Source organism: Dermacentor andersoni, chromosome 4, assembly GCF_023375885.2.
Source record: "Dermacentor andersoni chromosome 4, qqDerAnde1_hic_scaffold, whole genome shotgun sequence".
Lineage (NCBI taxonomy): Eukaryota > Metazoa > Arthropoda > Arachnida > Ixodida > Ixodidae > Dermacentor > Dermacentor andersoni.
The window spans coordinates 141,831,519-141,852,941 of NC_092817.1; the positions used below are offsets into that span (position 1 = coordinate 141,831,519).

General features: G+C 42.3%; 1 protein-coding gene across 8 annotated transcripts in view; it reads left to right on the forward strand.

The window, feature by feature from the left end:
* The first annotated feature begins 1,368 nt into the window (after window positions 1–1,368).
* The window catches only part of LOC126537848 (transmembrane and coiled-coil domains protein 2-like), a 98,046-nt gene continuing 77,991 nt past the window's right edge, over window positions 1,369–21,423 (forward strand). The window contains exons 1-2 of one of the 8 annotated variants that reach the window (XM_055074484.1): window positions 1,369–1,490; window positions 16,934–17,116. In XM_055074484.1, coding sequence (XP_054930459.1) covers window positions 16,952–17,116 — 165 coding nt within the window. In that variant the 5' untranslated portion in view covers window positions 1,369–1,490; window positions 16,934–16,951. The other 7 variants (XM_050184924.3, XM_050184925.3, XM_050184921.3 and 4 more) reach the window with 7 other exon arrangements.

Below are 21,423 nucleotides of genomic sequence, written 5' to 3' on the forward strand. Positions count from 1 at the left end.
TAGCTGATACCTCTGCGTCCACATATATACTTCTGTCATCATTTGTCTTGCATCCGTGGTTTGTAAATCATTGCTTCAGCCACTTTTGCAACGTACCTGTGCCATTGGGCTGCTAGTGACAAAAGTGATTTTAGTTGCGAAGCTAATGCACAATATATACCGAAAAAGCAAGGCATTGCTAAACTAGTGTAGGTACTAGGTGCAATATGTGTTAACAGACGCAAGGGGTTGTTGCACTGCCCGTAGTGATAATTTAGAGCTAACTTATACAAGAATAATTTGTTTTTGAAAAGATATTATTGATGTACGTAAGCAAAAACATAATAGCAAACTGAGATTTCACTACTGTGAAACAATCAAATTCATTAAAACGAGAAACCGAGACCTCCAACTATCGGTTTGATACAGAATGGCGAAGGTTACAAATTACCCTGTAACTTTTTAATGGCACAAGGCAGAAACGTAATTCTTTTTGTGATTGACAGAGCGGTGTTACTAGCAGCCCAATGCCACTATTACGTCGCAAAAGTGGCATGATGTTATAAAAAATACAATTTTTAGAGATAGTTCGAGTTTGAAGAGTGGTATCATCTCTTAAAAGCTTTGCTGTACAATTTAATAAAGTTAGCGTCTGAATGTCTTCACTTAGCAACACTCTTTAAAAGAAGTTCTGTGCAAGGACATAAAAACCGGCATCCCTCATCGACTGGCTGAGGGGTCGCATATCAGGTCAGCTTTTCTGCTCTTGATTTTCAATAACCTGTCTCACTCTGTGTGTAAAGAATAGCTCACAGCGTGCATTATCTAATTTCAAAAAGCGCGCGGTTCTGTTGATGGTTACGTCGATGCCAAGTATGCCGGTTCTTTTTGTTTCATGTCTTCACTTAAAGGGTTAAAGTGACCACCAAGCCGCGTAAACAGCAGGATGGGTGGTTGTCGCTTGTAAGAAAATAACACATGCATCACTTAGAAATCCTGTCAGTATTTTTATACCGTATTCAAGGGACTTTGCTGTTATGAACACATGCCTGTAGTACGTACCTTTACGAGCAACTTGATATTTGAGCGACACGTTTATTGTCAGCAATATTTAACCTAGCATTTGTTTTGGAACTCGCGCCACGATACTTTATACGTAACGTATAAATACGTTCATTTGCTACTAACCGCGATCAAAACAACTGCACACCAAGCATATGCAAGAAAGTAGGTGACGGAGAAGAGCTTAAGACGTGTACGAGCAAACAACGCGTCCTTATGTTCGTGTTGCATGTCTTCTTTTTAACTGGCGTTGGTGTTTGTACCAATGAATTACTTTTGCAACGTGTGCGGCTCGCGCAACGCTACGCACGCACCTTCTGCAAAAAAAATGGGGAAATATCTGGTTCTCCGTGAAACGTAAATGCGCATAGTGCAAGCTTTGCAAGGTAGCGTGCGATGAAACAACCGTTGTAGTGTATATGAGGCTGTGAGCGTGGAGGCACGCAAAGGTTTGTATTTGTAGAGTTCGTTAACTGAAAGCCTAAAAGCGTGAAGTTGCGCTCCTTGCGGCGCAACGAAGTGGATTGATTATTCCTAATATGTGTCTCCCGTGATGACCGCTAGGTGATACAACGGTCGCATTATGATGGCCGAGTAACGTTGCTGCCTTGTGAGTGTGTCAACAAAAACCATTGTGCTAGGTGTACTCCCATCTAGACTACCGATGTTTTGTCGCTTTTCTTTACGAGGTAAGCTACCGAGTTCCATAGACACCGCTGCGCTTTCACCGTTCGTAGCTTTCAGTTTCTATGGACGCATCCGCCGATGAGAGTACGTTGCCGGGAGGGTGGTCGGTCTGACTGCGGCAGTCCGTCTCTTTCATATGTATCGCGAATGTTCTAGGCGTCTCTTTATTTAAAAAAAAATTGAACAAACAGAATGAAAGTCTGTAAATCAGGCATATCGTCCTCTTTGCGGTTTTTATTTGTGTGAACCTGGCGCCCTGTTTTTTTTTCTGGGCGCAGAAGCAAAGCTCGGCGCTCCGGCACTGACCTTTTCATTCAGCCGTACCGCGCGCAACTCCTTTTCGGATGGCCTGCGGAGTGAGCTAGCCCCCTGTTTTTGAGAGCAAAGAAAAATACGAAAAGAAGGAGTGGACGCGTCTTCGGGGCCGCAGTGTGTCTGATTTTCATCCGTCCACCCCTACTCACGCATTCACTGCAACGCCCTTTGCACAGGCATCGCCCGTGTGTGTCGCGAGCGCGTCCTCCAAAGCTTTTTCCGAGGCGTGTCGATCTGAAGGGTCCTGCGCGCGACGTTTTGGCGCAGTTCCTCAAGTGTGTGTGTGTGTCTCTCTCTCTCCCTCGCTTGGGCCATCTTATTTTTGTTTGTTTATAGCGACGCGCTCGCGTGAGTCATTGAGTCACAGCCGATACTGGAGAACTTGTGGGCTGCTCGTCAAGTCGGGAAAACGGTTCGTCTGTTTTCGTTTTTCACTGTCGTCGCTGCTGTGACCGAATGGAGCGCAGGAAGTTTCGTTGTTTAGGAACCTCGCGGGCTAACCACGGCTTGGCGTCGTTCCGAGCTCTATTGAAAAAGCACCACACCTCTTGTGTTGTGCGACGCTCACGAAGGCTGTAAATGTTTCTTAATTGGCTGCTTTCAGGAACGGCCGTATCGACGGCAACCTTGCGGAAACGATCCGCACGCACCTGTCGTTGTTTGTCACCAAAATATGGCTTCGGTAATGTAAAAGCTCAATCATAGAGCCACCAAAATGGCAAGAGTGGTAATAGTTCTTTCTTTTCTGGCCCATCAACTGACAGCTCTCCAGCAGAATACTATTGAATATTCGATCTGCAATGCTTGCCAAGAAGCGGCGGTAAAATGCTTTGAAATATTGAGAACGCGTACCCCAAATGGTTTGTAGGCTCATGACAAATAAGAAAGGATTCTGGATGTCTTGTGTGAGTCAGTTGATCTATAAAATAACAGGCTGCATAAAAAGTATGCCTTTATAGTGTAATAGCATATCTGTGTTCAGGGCCTTAGAAATGACACAAAACAGCTACTGCTTTGGCTGAAGTCATAGAGGGTGCATAAGTACACAACTATACGATCATACAGTGGTGTGTACACAGTTGAGTCACAAGCTCTAGCCTTACTTTGCAGTGACCCAAAGCGCACTGTCACTGAAATGCTTGTGATTGTATGTTTACTTCTATTTAGTGAAAATCATACCAGTGCCTTGAAAACACACTTTCATGCAGGAATTGTGTACGAACTGCGGTTGCTTCTCACAGGATGTAATGCTTGCTATTCAACCTGTGAATCTGTGCTTTCAAATCTGTGCCAATCCTTCAGCATTGTTTAACTGCCTTGCCACTCATGTTCCTGCCAGATGTGTATTATGTTTCTTGTTGAATGTCCTGAATTCTTTTCACAGTGCTTTATACAAGACAAGTGCTGCCAAAGTACTTTCATAACTTGTAGGTATGATTAAAAAAAAAGGCGATTAATTTTGTGCAGTCGTTTACCTTTTTAACTGATAATGCCATTTATTACCAGTGTACCTTGAAGGGTCTATACAGTAAATATTAGCACTCCAAATGTTGCTCTAAATATGTTTCCAAGGAAATGAATGCGAAAAAAAGATTAGTGGTTGCTGAACACAAATCAGAACTGTTCATGGCAGACACTTCTCTTCTAAGAAGCAAATGAAAGGTAACCTCAGCTGAAGTTTTGAAATCTTCTCTAGTTCATATCATAGTTCGAGCCTCATCTCCGCTAGTCACATTGCAACTGTGCTTCATGGATATGTAGGCGAAGTGGCCACTAAATGCTTGCCAATCAGTGCAACTTATCTGTGCATAGTCGATGATGGCAAGCAATGCATAATTTAAAACTGCAATTGGCAGCACTAGTGACCTATAGTGAAAAATGATCTGTACCATTTCTTTCGCAATGTTCATCAGAATTAAGTTTCAAAACGTGAATGCATTTTCTTTTTATTCAGCATTGAACAAGTGGGTAATCATCAACTGCATGCCATGCCTTTCATATCTCTTTAGACACTGAGTGTGCAATACTGTACAATGAAATAAAAAAGAATGACGACTAGTGCTAATGAAAATAATCAGCCTTAAGACATGTCAAATACATCTTAAGGCACTCCTGGCGTGATTTGTGCCTCAACATTGGTCAATACATAACAGCTGTTTCAGAAAAAAAGAAGGCTGCTAGACAGACGTCCATCTTATTACTGGTGGTAGAATTATCAGGAAAGTGGGTTCTTTCATTTTATTGTGATGACATTGGCTCATGTCAAGCAAGCTTATGAAATGAAAAATGCACATTAAAAAGAGAAAGACTCATGATTTTATTTTTTATACTTGAATATATGTAGAATTGAACAATATGTGAATTGGAAGACAGTGAAAAATGAAATTTTTTAGCCATTGTGGCTTGAAAAGCTGAAAGTTTACTTGTGATGGGGTACTCTCCAGGGGCATAAGCCAGGGAGTGGCAGGAGCTACCCCTCCCCCCTTCCTCAAAATAAAACAAAAGTTGTCAGTACGTGGCCTACCCAGCTCCCCTTCCTCCCCATCCCTGGCCAAGTGGGTGACCCACCCAAAAAATTCTGGCTGTGCCACTGATCATCGAACGTCATTCACATGTTTTATGCTCCAGAGCATGTACACTTTTCACACTTGGGCACTAGCCACCATTACAAATAGTGAGAGAGCTAGAAAAGTGTGTCTAATATACATTACCTTCATTAACATCATTAGTGTAACAGAAAAGATCAAGCTCGTTATCACACCTTGCGCATGGTCTTTTTGGTCACTGAAAATCGCAGTATTACAAAAAAAAAAAAAAGATTTTCATCCATACTGTTTATTTTGCCTTGGGTGTAATTTTATCTTTTTCTGTAATATCTGTAATTTATGGGAAAAGCAACATCTCCGAGAGACCTCAAGGTTTACTGATAATTAAGCTGGTTTCTAAAGCACATGTTAGACCCTTAAGAGAAAGCTTTATCTCAGGAGCTCCTAAATACTTGGGAATAGAAATAATTTCGCTCGGCAACCACTGCAAGGGTTTTGATGAGGTTGGGTGCATTTAAAAGAGGAAGGTAAACTCTAGTAACTGTAGGAAGTGGCTTTTTTTTAATTTATGCTATCAATTCTTGAAGAAAAATTCTTGAAAGATGCGAAATTTCAAAGAGCTTAAGTACAAGTTTACAACTCGAACTCCGCAATAAAAAGGATCATCACAGTTCTGTAAACTTCACTTGATAATACATCTAACGTGTACAAAATTGATGTGTTATATGCCACTCTGAAGTGTGTTGATGGTTTGTGAGTAGAACCATTGCAAAAAAAAAAAATAACTGAATGCCCTTCCACTCTGTGAAGAAGGATGATCAGTGAAGATGTGTATGTGGGCCCCTTAATGGCGAACTGCACCTCCGCCGCAGGTCGGCCCGTTATTGCACTATCTTCGGTATCGGCCCACGTGTGGGGAGTGCTTAACGCCTGCCTCGCTTCCGCCGCGGGTCGGCCTGGCATTACACTATCTTCGGGATCGGCCCACGTAGTTGACGTTTTATTCTAGCAGGGCCGCGTCAATCACGGCGCGTACTCGACGGCACGAACGCAGGTGCCGTCTGACGCCGGAGGAGAAGGCTCGAGTTTTGTGTCCACACACGGACACGATCCTGGGGGAACTAACCCTCGACAGCTTCACTGTAAAATCCTCATAAACACTGTAGCAATTATATGTAAGCGTACATCATATTTGTCCACTTGAGATGCTCTAACAGTTGCAGTTTACGGTACTGCTATATCTGTGCTTGGTGTACAGTTACACATTTGCAAACGTTTTTTTCTCTCTATCAATATTCGACAATTTTTTTAACGAGTATGAGGCCTGAAATTAAAATTCTGCTGCCTACAGTTGCTAGAATGTCACTTTCTCTCTCAATTGCAACAAACTCAAATCAGTCCAATGGGAGTCTCATGGGAGCATTTCCGCATTTCATGTGTATCTGAATATGGAAATCGGAGCTGGCCCCAAGCTAAAGCTTCCTTTCACCTGCCGGCTCTGGGTATTGCAGAATTCTTGCCATTGAAGAGCATAGATTCCAGTTGAATTTCATCAGTCGCAACGAAGTATACGTGTGTTTATAGCATGTGTGCTTCACACGTTTTATGCTGCAGGGCAAGGAAACGTTTGAATTAGAGAAGAGGGGGGGGGGGGAACCCATGACCAATCTCAGAGATATTAGAAACTTCAGATGAACCTGTAGCTGCAATGCTACTTCCAAATCTGCTACATAGGCCCACAATGGCAGTTCTATAGTTGGCAGTGGTGGTCCAACTGCGCCATTTGCGCCATTTTGCTACAGTTAGACTTGCCTGCTCCTGGCTGCGCCCACTTGCGCAGTGCCATTTGCGTTAACTGCGCAAAAGTGCGGTATTTTCACGTTTTCACGGCAGTGCAACGTTTTCAGTAGGGTTATGCAACTACAGTCAAGGACCGATTTTCCGGACGCCCGATTTTTCGGCCATACCCGATAATTCGGACGCCTTCGTGGCACCGCCACGGTACCCCATAGAGTCAATAATGTATTGTAAAAACGTCTGAAATCGCAAGAAACCCTTCGCCGTCCGATTTTCCGCACTTCTTGCCATGACCGCAGGTCCGAAATGGCATTGAACGAAGCCACCACCCCCGCCATTTTGATTATTTTGCCGCCTCTTAAAGGTGTTCTCACACGTAGATTCACTGGCAGCCGTGGCCACCACCGCGGCAGCGCTAGGCCTAGCTACTCCGACATTCGACACCAAGTTTCTTGCTGTTCGGTGCCGTGTTTTTCATTAAAACAATTCGCCGCTGTTAGCAACGGCATCGAGTCCGGCTTTGTAATCCTCGCCAGTGGCTTCGAAGCTCGGAAAGCATGACAGGTTGCATAATGCCGGTTCCCGAAAGTCAGCTTCGCCTCAATATATCGTTGTTACGCGGTGAAGCGTGCGTGAAGTAGTGCGGTGAAGCATACCAAGAGTGGGAAGAGGCAAGTGTCACGGGACACAGTATCTATTCCTTAATTACACACGCGTGCACCCGCCGTCTACTGTCGCCGTACGAGCACCAATACGCCTAATAAGTGTACTGGCAGGCCTCCAGAGCTATTTCGGACGTTTGAGCCATTGGGGGCAGTAAAAGGCTTGCATCCTTTCTTTTTTTTTTCATGACTGCCTGAATTTTCGGACGGAGTCGAGGACGTTGACTGTACTCAACTATAGAATCGATTTGTGAACATACAAATAATTCAGCTCGCCACTCGGTTATGTACTACTATATTTTTCATATATTTGGTAAAATACCTTGCTGAGGTCAACGCATTGCATGTAGCCTTACCACAGTGCTCAGATGGTTTCTGGACAAAAGAAAATTTAATTCTGGAGTTTTTACATGGCAAAACCACAATCTGATTATGAGGCATGCTTGTCTGGGTACAAGCATCGTCTGAGTCAACTCCAATTGAAACAATTGCTATACCCGGTGCCGACAAAGGGAACAACTATGAAAGCAGCAGCTATGTGCAAAGATATAGGACCAATTAGCCACTGGAAGGCATGCAGGTCGTATAGCATGGGCGTCTCCATGCACGCAGATTCATATGCTTGCACATGCAGTTCGGAACTTTCTGTCAGTTTGTGAATTTCTGTGTGGGATTGCAGCAGTTGCCAGCTACGACGGTTGTCAAAAACATGTATGCATGATCTCAGAACTGATCCCCAGGGAGCCACTCATACAAACATATTAGTGGTAAGCTTTCTGCGATGGCTTGTGGAAAGCTTGCTGGTCACAACGGCCAACTGCCAATTTTCGCCATGGCAACTGCCTTGGCCATTAGGCCTAATTGGTAGTGCTTCAAAAGGTCAGTTAGGTATTGGCGACAAAAGTTAGTTTTACACTGAATTGACTCGTATCAATTCGCGGAGGCCACACGACACGTGAGAAGCCGACAAACCGCCTCACAATGAAAATGAGTGCACGGGATAGTACGAACGTTGTTCTCCACCTCTATCACCATCTTTACGACACACTGTACAGAGGCATCTCCTCTTGCCGCTGTTCATAGACACATAGTTGCTTGTCGAGCTTCTAGCATGGTTATTGGGCGTGATATACATTTTGTCTATTGCGGTAAAGCATATCAAAGCACATCTGTTATTTGGAATGCACATAAGACATTTGCCATCAATTTTTGTCTTCTGCCTGATGACGCAAATTGTTCTAGCTCGTTTGTACTTTTATGTATGTCTTCTGCCCAAGTGCACATCTTTGTTCTCGTTAGCCTAAAAAATTTGTTTAATTGTTTACAAAATTAAGTTCCTTGCCTGCCAAAACAAAATGTTAGCAACATACCGTGCTTGGTATACTGTCCGTGGGAAAGCAAGCTTAATCGGTCTCTGTTGGCTTTGTGTCTTGTTTAAATCTTGAGCAGCACTTGCTGATTGCGTAGTAATAACAAGCTTCACCAAATGGCTACATATTACTGCTTACCACTCCAAGGGTTCCAAGAAGACCAATTTTCTGCTCCGAAACGGCTCCGAAACGGCTCCAAAATGCTGACGTGGCTGCTCCTAAACTGCTCCAGAACAACATTTCTTCTGCTCCGAAAATTGCTTCATATCTTAAACTGGAGGGACAACCACTGAGTTGGTGACGACATAAAAATACATTGAAAGATACACCACTTTCCAAATTGAAAAAAATTTGTATAAGTACACTGGTCAATCACGTTTACTCATTTTCATGACATTACAGTGTGGGTAAACAACTTTGACTATCAATGTCTCTCTGGCACATTTGCCAAGATGCCAACCTCAAAAGGCTACCATAGGTGCACTATGAAAAGAAAGAAACAAGTGGTAGGCAGCACACTGCTATAGCACTGTCCCTGCTTAGAAGAACCGATCAATTGAGATGGAATGGGGAAGGTAAAAATTGGGCTTATTATTTTGCCATTCCTGTTAGATCCTTTTCAAAACGTTCTTTGTAAACATGTTTATTGAATGCCATCACATTCATTCAAGTGTGTGTCTCAGGTTCTAAGAAAAGTGTTTCAGTGCTGCTTTAAGTTATCACAGAGTATGAGAAGGTTTAGCTTAGGCCTTCCATGTTCGGGTACAAGTAAGACACATTGAATGGACAAATTTGATTTGAATGTAATAGTTGCACTTAAAATAAAAAGCTGTGATTTCTGTTAGGATTGTGTAGTTGATTTCTTTTTTTTAGGCCTTCAACTTTCGGACAAATATTGATGTAAATCGAAGATGTTCATAACGTTGCCACTTTGCATTTACAGCACTCACTTGGCAACTAAAGTAACTATCACAGTTCAGCAAGCTGCATCAGCTAAAGTGTTTTAGCAAGCTGTATCAGCTAAAGTGTCTTGAGTGGGTAAAACTGGTGCATACTATAAAATGATGGAAGACTATGCTGCTGTTTTGTGCCCAGGACATTTACAAAGCCACAGCAACTGAAATCACAATTTCACAGAAACTATATATATTGGCAAAACTGAATTATATATGCTTTAAATGCATCACCATGTGCAGTTTACAGAAATTTAATATTATGATGTCTGCTTTCGTGGCTTAAAACTTGATACCTTTGCTTATTTTTTTTTTCAAATTTTTGTTAACATTTTTTGAAAGATTTGCTGGCCCAAAGAAAATACCTGCTGCTCTGTCATTAGAACCTTCTATTTTGAAATGAACTAAACTGCATTCAAGCTAATGTTGCTGTTGACTTGCGAGTGCATGTATTTGTTTGAGATAACTTTGGGTGAAAGATGGGCTAAAAGCTTGCTACTAAGGGGCAAGATACACATATGGTAGTCACAGTGCTGATGGTGACTGCTCATATTGATCCCATATGTATGTCGTAGCATTATGTGAAATACCTCTAATTCCTGAATTAACATGTTATAATTCCTGTAAAACCTTCACATTGCCTCTTGATAGGCCACAAAAAAGAAATTTTTTTTCGTTACTCAAGGGCAGCTAAAAAAGAAAGCAAGGTATATAGTATCTTGTTATGAGAACTTTAAAGCCTTAGTGATTCTACTGTCGCGAAAAATATCTTGACAGTCATGTGTGTCTTGGAAAATCTTTTTTTTTTGTGATAAGAATAACAAGAGTCTTGACTCGGCATCCTCGATGCCATGAGGTAGCATATGAGGGTTGATTGGCCAGTGGCCTGCGGCTAAATTTCATGTTCTAAAATGCTTCACATTCGCTGCCTTCGCTGCGAGTGGCACCCGCTAACACTGCCAGAGCTACATCTAATGCACTTATGCAAATGCAAAAGAAAGTGGATGGAGAGACGGCCATTGTTGTAGCCAAATTGTCATTGCATGCATAGTGCAGAAGATGTGGATTGGACACCCACTGTAGGGCAAGTTGCCTTTTCATCCACCTTCATTTCTCTTTTGCTTAATTCTGCTGCATAGTTCAATTAAAACAACAGTTACTTTCCCCACGTGGTTTCCCTGGTTTCATTGTCTGTTGGCCTGACGTGCTTGCTGAAAATATTTTTGAAGCTCGGCAGAAACTGCGGCTTCCCTCTATTTCTTGCGCTGACACCGTGCCAAATATGAAAGCGCCGTAGCTGAGCTCATGCAGGACTTGTGCATAGAAACACGTCACCCTGAGAGTTTGAAGCCCAGCCGGACAGACTGTGGGGCGTAGCAGGAAGGAGCCATTGCCAAGGCCATCTGATACACACGGAAACAAAGAGATAAAAAGAAGAAAATAGAAGAGATGCATGCCGATGAGTAATTGACGGGTGTTTTATAACACCAGCAAGCAACCCGAACGCCGCTGCCCTTATCACCGATGCAAAAGTAGCTTTATCTCGACAATGCCAGACTGAAGGGCTGCCGGGCTTGACTTTCTGTTCTCATGTCCGTGACGCCGGGAGCAGCCGCTTTCTCCATGGATGTACTGAGATACAGTCTAATGGCTAGGCTAGCACTTATGTGTGTGAGTACCCCATTGTTATCGCAGATTGCATTTACTCTTGCATGGATTTCTAAGGAAGAAAGGCAGGTTTCAGTGCTTTTTTCAGCTGATACATTCTACCCAGCCAAAAGAAAGAAAAAAAGAAAAACCGCAAGAGACAGAAGTAGACAGGGGCGGAGGGCTAGACAAGAAGAAAGGCACCAATATCGTAGAAAGTGCATTTTTAAGTAAGAAAGTTGGACTGTTCGGTGGGTTGCCTTAGCTAATGCGTTATGGTACTCTAACCTGTCCATTTCTTTTTTGAGTTGTCTTGTGTGCTGTGTACAATGTATTAGCTAAGGCCTGCATTTTTTGCTCTTGAAATGAAACAAATATTGAAGTAGTTAGTTTAAGTGAGCTGGTTGACATTCGCGATTTGGAAACGTTGCAATGAAAGAATGATTGACAAAAAGAAACAATCACGAGCATTGTTTCTGTTCATATGCTTGTTGTACTGTTCCAAACACTTGGCACTTGTGTGTGTGCTTTCTTTTGTAGCTGACCTTTCTATTCTATTGCACTGCTTTGAAATTAGAAATGGCTAAGGCCCGCAATATTTATTTTACGGCAACCGTCACTTGAATCAAACTTACGATCACGCAGTCAGAAGAAAAATACCGTAACCTCTGAGCTATTGTAGGGGTTAGAGCACAGTATTGATTTAGATCGAGAAAGACATGACATATTCCACTTTCTTGTTTGTTTTGTGTGCTAAATGAATGTTCAATCCCTGTAGACATGAAAAAAAATTAAAATAAACACAGGTGTCAGAGCATCCTAAACAATTTACTGTAACATTTGTTTTCAAATGCCAGTTTTTGTATCCAGTCGGTAGGTGTGCCATGACATCACAATATATTTGCATGCTCTGTTCTTATGATTACTGCTACGGCCATGCATGAGTACAGCCAGAAGCGCATGAAGCACTCTTGCTTATTTTTGTTTTATGTGTGGCGTAATCAACCTAACCTTATTGCTGCATGACAACAGCAAATCTTGTTCTGTGTTTTGACCTCGATAATGCTATGTACAGCCTTTTGAGACCAACTTTAATATCAAATTAATATATCTTGCAGGTGTTTTGCAACCTTCAGGTTTGCTAAGTGCATTCTTTTCACATATGATAAACGTTTGATAGAGCCTGTACAACTTCAAAAATGTGTGCGCCTCCAAACAAAGCTGTGGGCAGTTTCAGACTGCTGTTGATGCTGCTGCTGTGTGATATACTGTAGAACCTAATTAGAGGGAAGTTTTCTGGACTGGAAAATAGCTTCACTGTGTTACTATTTTCACTATAACTGTAGTTCGGTATTCTGCGCCTTTCTAAATTCAATAAATTTGTATTAATATATTTGATCGGTTCTAATCAAAAAGACCACAGATTTGCTCCTTGTTCAAGCTTGTAATCAGACATTATTGGCTCCGCAGGTCTGAAGTAATATGCGTCTAATATTTCCTTTGGGTCCTCGTCAGAAACGTCTCAAACTGTGCAAACACTTTATAGTGATCCTCCCTAGTCCACCATGCATTTAATGCATGATTGGTTGCATAAATACTGAAATGTTAAACTGAAACTATATTGCCTGCAGATATTTTTTCCCCTCTTTAATTATCGCACCATATTTTAGTGCCCTCTGTTTCTTTTTGTTTGTTTTCATGTTTTGCTAGCCGAAACCATTCACATTGTTATGAATATGCATATAAATATATTTTTTAGCATATCAAATTCATCAAAATAATTCATTTAATTAATTTATGAGGTTTTACTTGCCAAAACACACTGATTGTGAAGCACTGTGTTCACTATATAGGAGAAAAATGCAAATGTATCTGTAGGAGTTTAATTAAGGCTGGTGCTACACATCGCTATAGCCAGTGTGTTCAGTGTAACAAGGTTCTGCTATATCTATCTACTTGTCAACTTATTCCTTTATATATGCACTTAGTGTTATTGCATTCCCTCTCCAGCCATAGTTATGGCATTGATGAGCCTGAGGTGGTGTTCTTATTCTTAAATTTTGGAATGCCTGTAACAGTAGCAAGAGGAAGGTTTACCACGGAATGCACAGTTCATTTTTTCGGTATACCAACATATTGTAAATCAGTCTACAACCAAACCTATTGTTGCACAGTAGGCGTATTACATAGCAATATAATGCACAGCAGTTCTCTGAAGTGCCTTTTATTTCATCAAGTAGCTGCAGTAGCAGCTGTGAGCCCATGCAGAAAAAAAGGAAATGCATCATTTTAATGAGGTTTGCATTAGACTAACTGTGAAACAGATGGACACTTAGTATTTGCTGTAGATTGAACATTAAACATGCTGCAAACACATTCAAGTCCAAATGAATGATTGAGTGTCTCTTTCTTTTATTCTTTTTTTAAGGAGTGTTTAAATATTAGTTTGTTTTGTAGAACTTTTTTCTTTGTTGCAGCCAATGTTTCACCAATGTTTGGCCATATTTAGTTTAATAAAGAATTAGTTTTCATTGACATTGTGCTCCATACTTTAGGCTTTGACGAAGCAATTTCAGACTAGCTCTGTCTGCTGTTTCACCTTGGTTTTACTATTTGTGTGCCAAGCAGAGATGGTTTTCTTAGAAAAGTGATGCACCTGTTTTTATGAGTATACACATTATTATATGTCATAATAACTATCATACCTGCTGTAGCTCTTTTGAATGTGTGTTGGTCTACAGCTTTCTTGTGCTCTTAGAAGCGGTTTGGGTTACATTATTTTCAGAACTGCGAAATACCTGAGTCTAGATTAGTCGTATTATAGAAAAAACATAGCTTGTATATCTTTCTTTGGAACCGTGAGAAATCCAAATCTAAGGTCAGTCACATTTTTACGATGCACATATACTTTTTTAGCCATTCAACCCCAGTATTCTGTTATTCATTCATGTCTTCTGGGCTGGAGTAGTAGGGGCAAATGTGGGGAAAATATTTAAGTGATAGCCAATGAATTATATGAGTATGATTGGACAACTGGCAAACGTTATGTAAAGAGTTAAAGTCATGTTTCTTTGTTGCCTTTGTAACCTCTCACGAATGCTGTTTGGTTGGCAAGCTTTTTTCTATCAACAGCAGCTACTGTGCGGAGGTACGCATGCACTGAACTGATAATATAGCTCGTACAGTCCACTAACGTCATTCAAGCACTTGAGCGCAACTCTTTTTTGTTTGTTTGTTTGTTTACCTCAGTGAGCAATGTGTGAATGACACGTTGGCGCAAGCACTGATTAGATTGACGGGACACGCTTCTCTTGTCAGAGTAAAAGAGCAGGTTCGCACCCCCCTAAAGTATTATCATCACCTCTTATGATGCTGCCTCTCACGTGCACACAGGTGGCAGTGTTTTCATTTCACCCCGGAAAGCATTGTTCAAGGTCAGTGAACCTATTATAAAATTAACTGTTGGATAGACTGATGACATTAAATGGTAAAAGCAACAGAGAAATAGACAAGAAACGGGGAACACACGCTTTATCTCGGTGTTATATGCCTCTTTTCAGTTATTTTTGTCATCCCGTCTTGGGCATTCTTTTCACGGTGTGTCGGAGAACAGTGAATGGAGAAAATATATTTGACTACTAGATTCATGCATTACTGATATTAATTAACATGGCCCATTGTTGGTCATGTATTGGAAATGGCGGTGTTTGAATCCTTAAGAGACAGAAGGAATAGCAAGACCGCAAAGTTAATTCTTCCGTAATTGTTCACTGTTGGGTAAGTTGGTGCAGCATGCTGTATGTTGAGCATCGGTTCTATCCACTTCGTTTCTTCTTGTCCTTTTTTATGCTCAGCGATACAACACCTATTCTCTCATTCCATTTATTTTCAAAGCTGGGATTTTGAGGTGACTACCACATTGTCAGAAACACTGCAAGGACATCCCATCGCAAACAGACCTGTAACATTATCACACCTGGTTGCACCTGTAAAAACTTGTGCAAGCACTCCTGTCTTTAGTTTCAAATTTACTTCAGGTAATATAATTAGAAAGTTTGCACAGAGGTGTTTGGACTCAGCCAAGTGCTAGTTTCAGGTTTGCTGGAGAACATTGGGTAAGCATTGGCACTCGCAATGATAGTGCAAGTCATCGTGAAAACATAAACATCACCATTCATTTGAATTGAATTGAACATTTGAATACTGCAACAAATTCAACCACAGTAAATCTAGTTAATACGCTCATATTCTTTCAGGAAGTAGCCCTAGAGTGACTGGATGAAATTGTGAGAGTGTTTTCATTCTAAACTGACCGCACTCCACACCTTTATTTCGACGAACTGTAACGCTCGTTGACCACAAACATTCTTTCCTGGTAACGTCAAGTGCAGTGAATTCCCTCAGAACTCTTTTTCTTCTCTCCCTTGACATTGAAAACACGTTAGCATTTACTGATATCACCTTGCTCTTTTTCTTGTTCTCAAAGATATATATATATATATATATTTTTTTTTTTTTTTTTTCTGCAAAAGATATCAGTCTCGATTTTGTGTCTTGTGCTTATGCCCCCTCCTGCTTGGTCATTTGTCAAGGTTATGCATTATTGCGTAAATAATAAATAAATAAACCTGGCCAAGCCTGGGTGGCCTTTTTTGGTAAAAATTGGGCTGATCACTTGCATAATATTGTTGGTCATCTGATTGGTTTGAAGATTTTGTTCTGTGTTGCAAGATAATGCCAGTGTAGTGAAGGAACAAGTTTGTGATTTGTGTTAGCCAGAGCAGTATTATTATTAAGCACATGGCTTTTGATGAAGTCTGACATCCAAACGACTCAAGTGGCTGAAGTAAGCGTGCCAAATTGAACATGGGAAGTGTCAGTGAATAACAGAGGAAATGACTGCATCCAAGGCGTAGCCAAAGGCATTTAAGCATAGGCTCTAGATGGGAGAGAGACTCCAATAATGTATGAAATAGCACCAGGGCACTCCCCGCTGGGATGCCTCACTCAGTGTAGTCATCATTCCAGGACCTCATAAGTCGTAGCTGCCTGGCATGCTCGCTTGACCAGATTGTTCTGGCCCTGGGAGCCAACACAGGATGGAAAAGCTTCCCATGGTTGTGCATAGGGGTGTGGCTTGCGCGGTGTTGAGTTTGTTTGTAGGCATGCCCCTGTGGCATGGTAAAGTGTGGCTGCTGCGTTGCAGTCAGGACAAGTGTATAGATATTGTATTTGGGAAGACTGATATGGTTGGGCATGGAATGAGAGAGTGAGAACAGGCGAAAGCTATACAAGTAATGAATGAATGAATGAATGAATGAATGAACGAACGAATGAAAGAGAGAAGCATTCATGATTGGCCCAACTGGAAAGAGGAAATGTAGCCCACCAAAGATGGGGGTGGCCAACAACATTGCAGGAGATTTAAGCACCATAAAACCAAGGTTGCTGGGCCCATAGCACCACCACCCTCTGCAGGGAAAACGATCGTGGCTGCTTTTAGAATATGTGGGGCCTATTAGCACTCCTTCCACGTAATAGAAGTATTACTTGAAAAGTTTGCACTTGGCATGCAGTTGATTATGTGTTATTATGCGTCACAAATTGCAGAGCACCAGCTTGTTCATACTGGTATGTTGGAGGGAGTGGGTGAAGTTGGCACAAAACAGAGCCTGATGAAAGTGCCGGGAAAATCCTTTGCTGTGGAGTGGCCTTTGTTTCATCATAATCATCCTATTTTAAGTCTACTGCAGGACAAAAGTCTCCTAGCGATTTCCAATTGCCCCTAATTTGATCGCGTACAGTGATCCAATCTGCTTGAAATAAAGCTAGAATGAGCCTCTTGAGACGCTGCGAAGGGTCGCGGGATTGACATTTTATATTGTGCCCCCCCCCCCTTAAACTTCTTTTTACAGGCCCCTGAGGCACCCGGCATGAAACGCAAGAAGAGCCCGCAGCCGGGCCACCGGGTGCTGGTGCCACCTGCTGACAGCCCCGGGCCCTTGTCGCCCCTGCAGCACGGCCCGCCACCGATGCGTGCACGGGGCTCCTCTGCGGGCTCCCTTGACGACGACATGGTGGCCGACAACACAACACTGGTGCGTAGTGGGCCTGTGCCCAGTATAATATTTCGCGATTCGCACATGCACTTTTCTGCACTGCTTGTTTGCCCAAATAATGGCGGCATTGGTCATAATTCAAGTGAATATGAAGAACTAGCTGCACATGGTGGGGCTTGTCTTTTGTGCATGCTTTCATCATGAGAGCCATGTCTACATTTTCCCTTTCATAATACAAGCAAATGGGGCTTGTACATGCTGTTTGCAAAAGTAATGCCACTGCCTTTAGTTGGACTAACTGCCTCCCAGGAAAGTTAGGTTTACAATGATGAAAAATGTTTATTTGCTTGTTTTCTGATGCTCATACTCTTGGGCAGGGACCCACTGAAGCAGCTGAGTGGCTGCAGTCCTGTGCAACTGAGCACAATGTTTGCAGTTTCAAATTCGGGCTGCAGCATCTGCATTCTAATGGGAGCAAAATACACAAAACGCCTGTGCATTCACTTCTCAATCTCAGTGTGTATCAAAAGAGTTGACAGAATTTAATCCAAGGCCTTCCACTAAAGCACCTCTCATCGTCCAGTAGTTTATTTGGAATGTAACCCAGCTATCCTTTGCATACAGATTTATGCTCACGACTTGGACAAGTCAAATACATGCATGTGTGGCAAGATTTTTCTCGGCAACAATGCCAGCAAAAGAACCACACTATAAATTGTGCTTGTTTGTGTGCTTGGACTTTTGCTTGTTAGTCTCAAACCAGCAAAACTTACATTGGTGTTGATGCACTTGTCCGAGCCTCTTTATATGCTTGCTGTAAAGTTCTGCTGCCAACGGTCCATTCTCTCGTTTAGAGGGGTCCTGAACCACCGCATTGTAGGTGCAGGGTGTCTACCAACCGGGAAAACCGGGAATTCTCAGGGATTTTGAGTAGTCTGGAAAAAGTCAGGGAATACTCAGGGAATTTGGGCCTCTATAAGGGAAAATTAGCGGCAATATTATTGAGAGGGTCGGAAGTCGCGGTAATGCTGGCTCGAGTAGCAGACAGGAATCATAATGAATCGTCTTTGACGCCCTGTCGTCGGCAGGAGGAGTTGCCAGTGTACAGTCAACGAGCGACTTTCCGGATTCCCGATAATTTGGACGGCTTCGCGGCACCGCCACGTACCCCATAGAGTCAACGTATCAGAACGTGTGAAATTTCCGACGCAAGAACTCTTTGCCGTCCGATTTTCCGGACGTTTTGCCGTGACCGCAGGTCCGAAACGGCAATAATCAAAGGCACCACCGCTGCCGTTTTGATTACTTCGCCACCTCGAACCGGCTCTCTCGCACGCAGATCCGCTGGCACCCGTTGCCACCACTGTGGCAACGCTAGGCCTAGCTGCTTCGACGTTCGCTATGAAGCTTCTTGCCGTTGGGTGCCGAGTTTTTTTATTGAAAGAATTAGCTGCTGTCAGCAATGGCACGGACTCCACCTTAGTGGCCCTCGCGATTGGCTTAGAAACTTAGAAAACACGGTGCGCTGCATAATGCCGGTTCCTGAAAGTCAGCTTCGCCTCTGTACAGAAATGTTACTTGGTAAAGCTTACGGAAAAGTATTGCAGTGAAGCATAACAAGCGTGGGAAGGGGCTATTGCCACGGAACACAGTATGTATTCCTTAATTAGACACCCGGGCACCCGGTATTTCCTGTCAGAGTACGAGCACTGGTATGCCTAATATGTGTACCGGCAGGCCTTCAGAGCGTTTTCGAACGTGCCTGTGGCGGTTTGAGCCCCTAAGGGCAGTAAATGACACGCATTTATTTTTTTCCAACTGACCGATTTTTCGGACGTTTTCACGGCCCCTAGGGAGTTCGAAAAATCGGTCGTGGGCTGTGCAATTGATCAAGATGCTTCAAATGGTCCTTGGGGCGAACGAGTGGCGGAAGGCGGACAAGAACAGAAGTGACCTACGCATTGAGGAATAAACGAGAAAAGAAGCTTGCTGCCGCCGTTTTGAAGGAGCTTGAGCTCAAAACATAAAGTTTTGGCTTATGCCGAGATGCAGGTGTCCCTCATCCAAACCAAAATAAGCTCTTTAAAGCAGTGAAACACAACACTCGGGCGTCGTGCGCGGGCTGAGAGTATGTTAGGACTGTTGAGGTTGACTTACGAGCTGTTGAGAGAGAATCTCAATTGTGACAGAGTTCAGGCCTCATCCCACTGAGGTTGCTATCAGTTGATAGAAATAGCTCATATTAGAATATATTTGCTTCTATATGCATCTCCTTTTTATTCATATTTGATAATGTCCGACCCCATTTGCAGTTTTTTTCGAAGACACTTTATTTGCTGTGCATTTTACTAACCCCTGCCTTCTATTCTGTTTTTGAATAACATAAACACTGCTCCTTAGTATTCAAATTGGATTAAGTCGCTTTTTAATTTTTTTCATGTGCTTACTAGAGAGTAACAGCATCAGGCGGTATGGTTTCAGTCCGTCTTGACATAAAACATAGTTCTGCATCACTCAGGGAAATTTGCAATGGCACTCAGGGAAAACCTGGAAAACTCAGGGAATTTGGAAATGTCAACTTGGTAGACACCCTGAGGTGCCAAAATCGGAAGTAGTGGCATCTACAGGAACATACAAAATCAAATTTGAATTGCACGCCGGAGGAGCATTGTGGGCATGTTCCACTCCGCCGTAGCCTTCGCAGTGCTAGTCATTGAAGAAGGAGGATGGGTAGCAACCGCGTAGGGATGTTTCATTGCCAATAACTCCGCTTCTGCTGAATGCATTGAAGAAATTTTACTGCGAAGTATTTCTGGAGGCTTACGAAAAGAGTTCTACTTAAATTGAGGACAACGCAACTAGCTATGGAAAGAAGAATGACAGGTGTAATGTTAAGGGATAGGAAAAGAGCAGATTGGGCGAGGGAAAAAACGCGTGGTAATGACATCTTAGTTGAAATCAAGAAAAAGAAATGGGCATGGGCAGGACATGTAATGAGGAGGGAAGATAACCAATGGTCATTAAGGGTTACGAACTGGATTCCAAGGGAAGGGAAGCGTGGTAGGGGGCAGCAGAAAGTTAGGTGGGTGGATGAGATTAAGAAGATTGCAGGGAACATGGCCACAATTAGTACATGACTGGGATAGTTGGAGAAGTATGGGAGAGGCCTTTGCCCTGCAGTGGGCATAACCAGGCTGATGATGATGATGATTTCTGGAATAGTCTAATTTAACTTCAAATGCATTTCTCGACTTCGATAAAAAAGTGGTTCAGAGCCCCTTTAACAAACGTGGTGAATCCTCAGTTTCTTTCATTTACTTCGCATGAGTGGTGCTTTATTACGCTTGAAAGAAGAAATTACTTATTCAGTCCTAGGCAGAGAAGTACTTCACATGTTGATTTATGTATGACATAGAGCATAAATGAAAGGAGTGTGCTGCGGAGGAAGCCATTGACTTTCATAACAAAATGCTGTTTGTTGAGCCTTATGAAAGCTTTAGTGAGAAATACCAAGAAGCAGGCACCAGGTCAGCATTGAAATAGTTCTATTTGCTGCTGGTAAAAGCTACTTATAGTGGTGGCAATATAACTATGGAAACTGGCTGTATCATAAAGAAGGCGCAAGTCATGGGTGCTGCTAGCTACCACTCCGGTGTGCCTCTTTTCATGTTCTTAGTGGTAAATATAGAGAGTAATGAGCTGACCGTAGAGTAAGAAGTGGCTTCTGCAGCGACAAGTAAAAACTATGATGAAAAAAATTTTTAAAAATAAAGAAAGATCTAGAAATTTGCTAGCTAATAAAAAGAAAATTAGAGGAAATAGTTTCTCTCATGCAACATGTTTTGCCTAAGAACTTCATTTATTATCTAAGCAGTGCACAGAAGTTGATGTTGATGTAAATGGCTGGGTTTAACCTTTAGTCCAAGGAGTCTGTGGTACATGAATAAAGGATAGTGTGAGCTCTTCAGTTGTATCAAAGTCCACCATATCACCGTTATTGCAACACTTATCAACTATTCTCATTCTCTAGAGATTCTTGACATGAACGCCTTTTATGGCAAATGTTTTAGCGCAAAACACGGTCCCTGCAAAATGCTTGTGCAGTGTTAAGGTAGTACTGACATGACATCTTCAACTTTTTTGTGTGTGGGTGTTTTAAATGAAAGTCCTCCATCTCAAAGCTCTAGAAAAAATATTGGCAAGCCTGGGAGCACCCTAAATAATTTACTATGATTTTTTTACTTCAAGCAGTTTCAGTTTAGCTTCTTGGTAAGTGTATGCATAACTGCCTACTTTTACAATTTTATCGTAAGATGCCCAGTTATTAAAACTGATTTATGATTGTC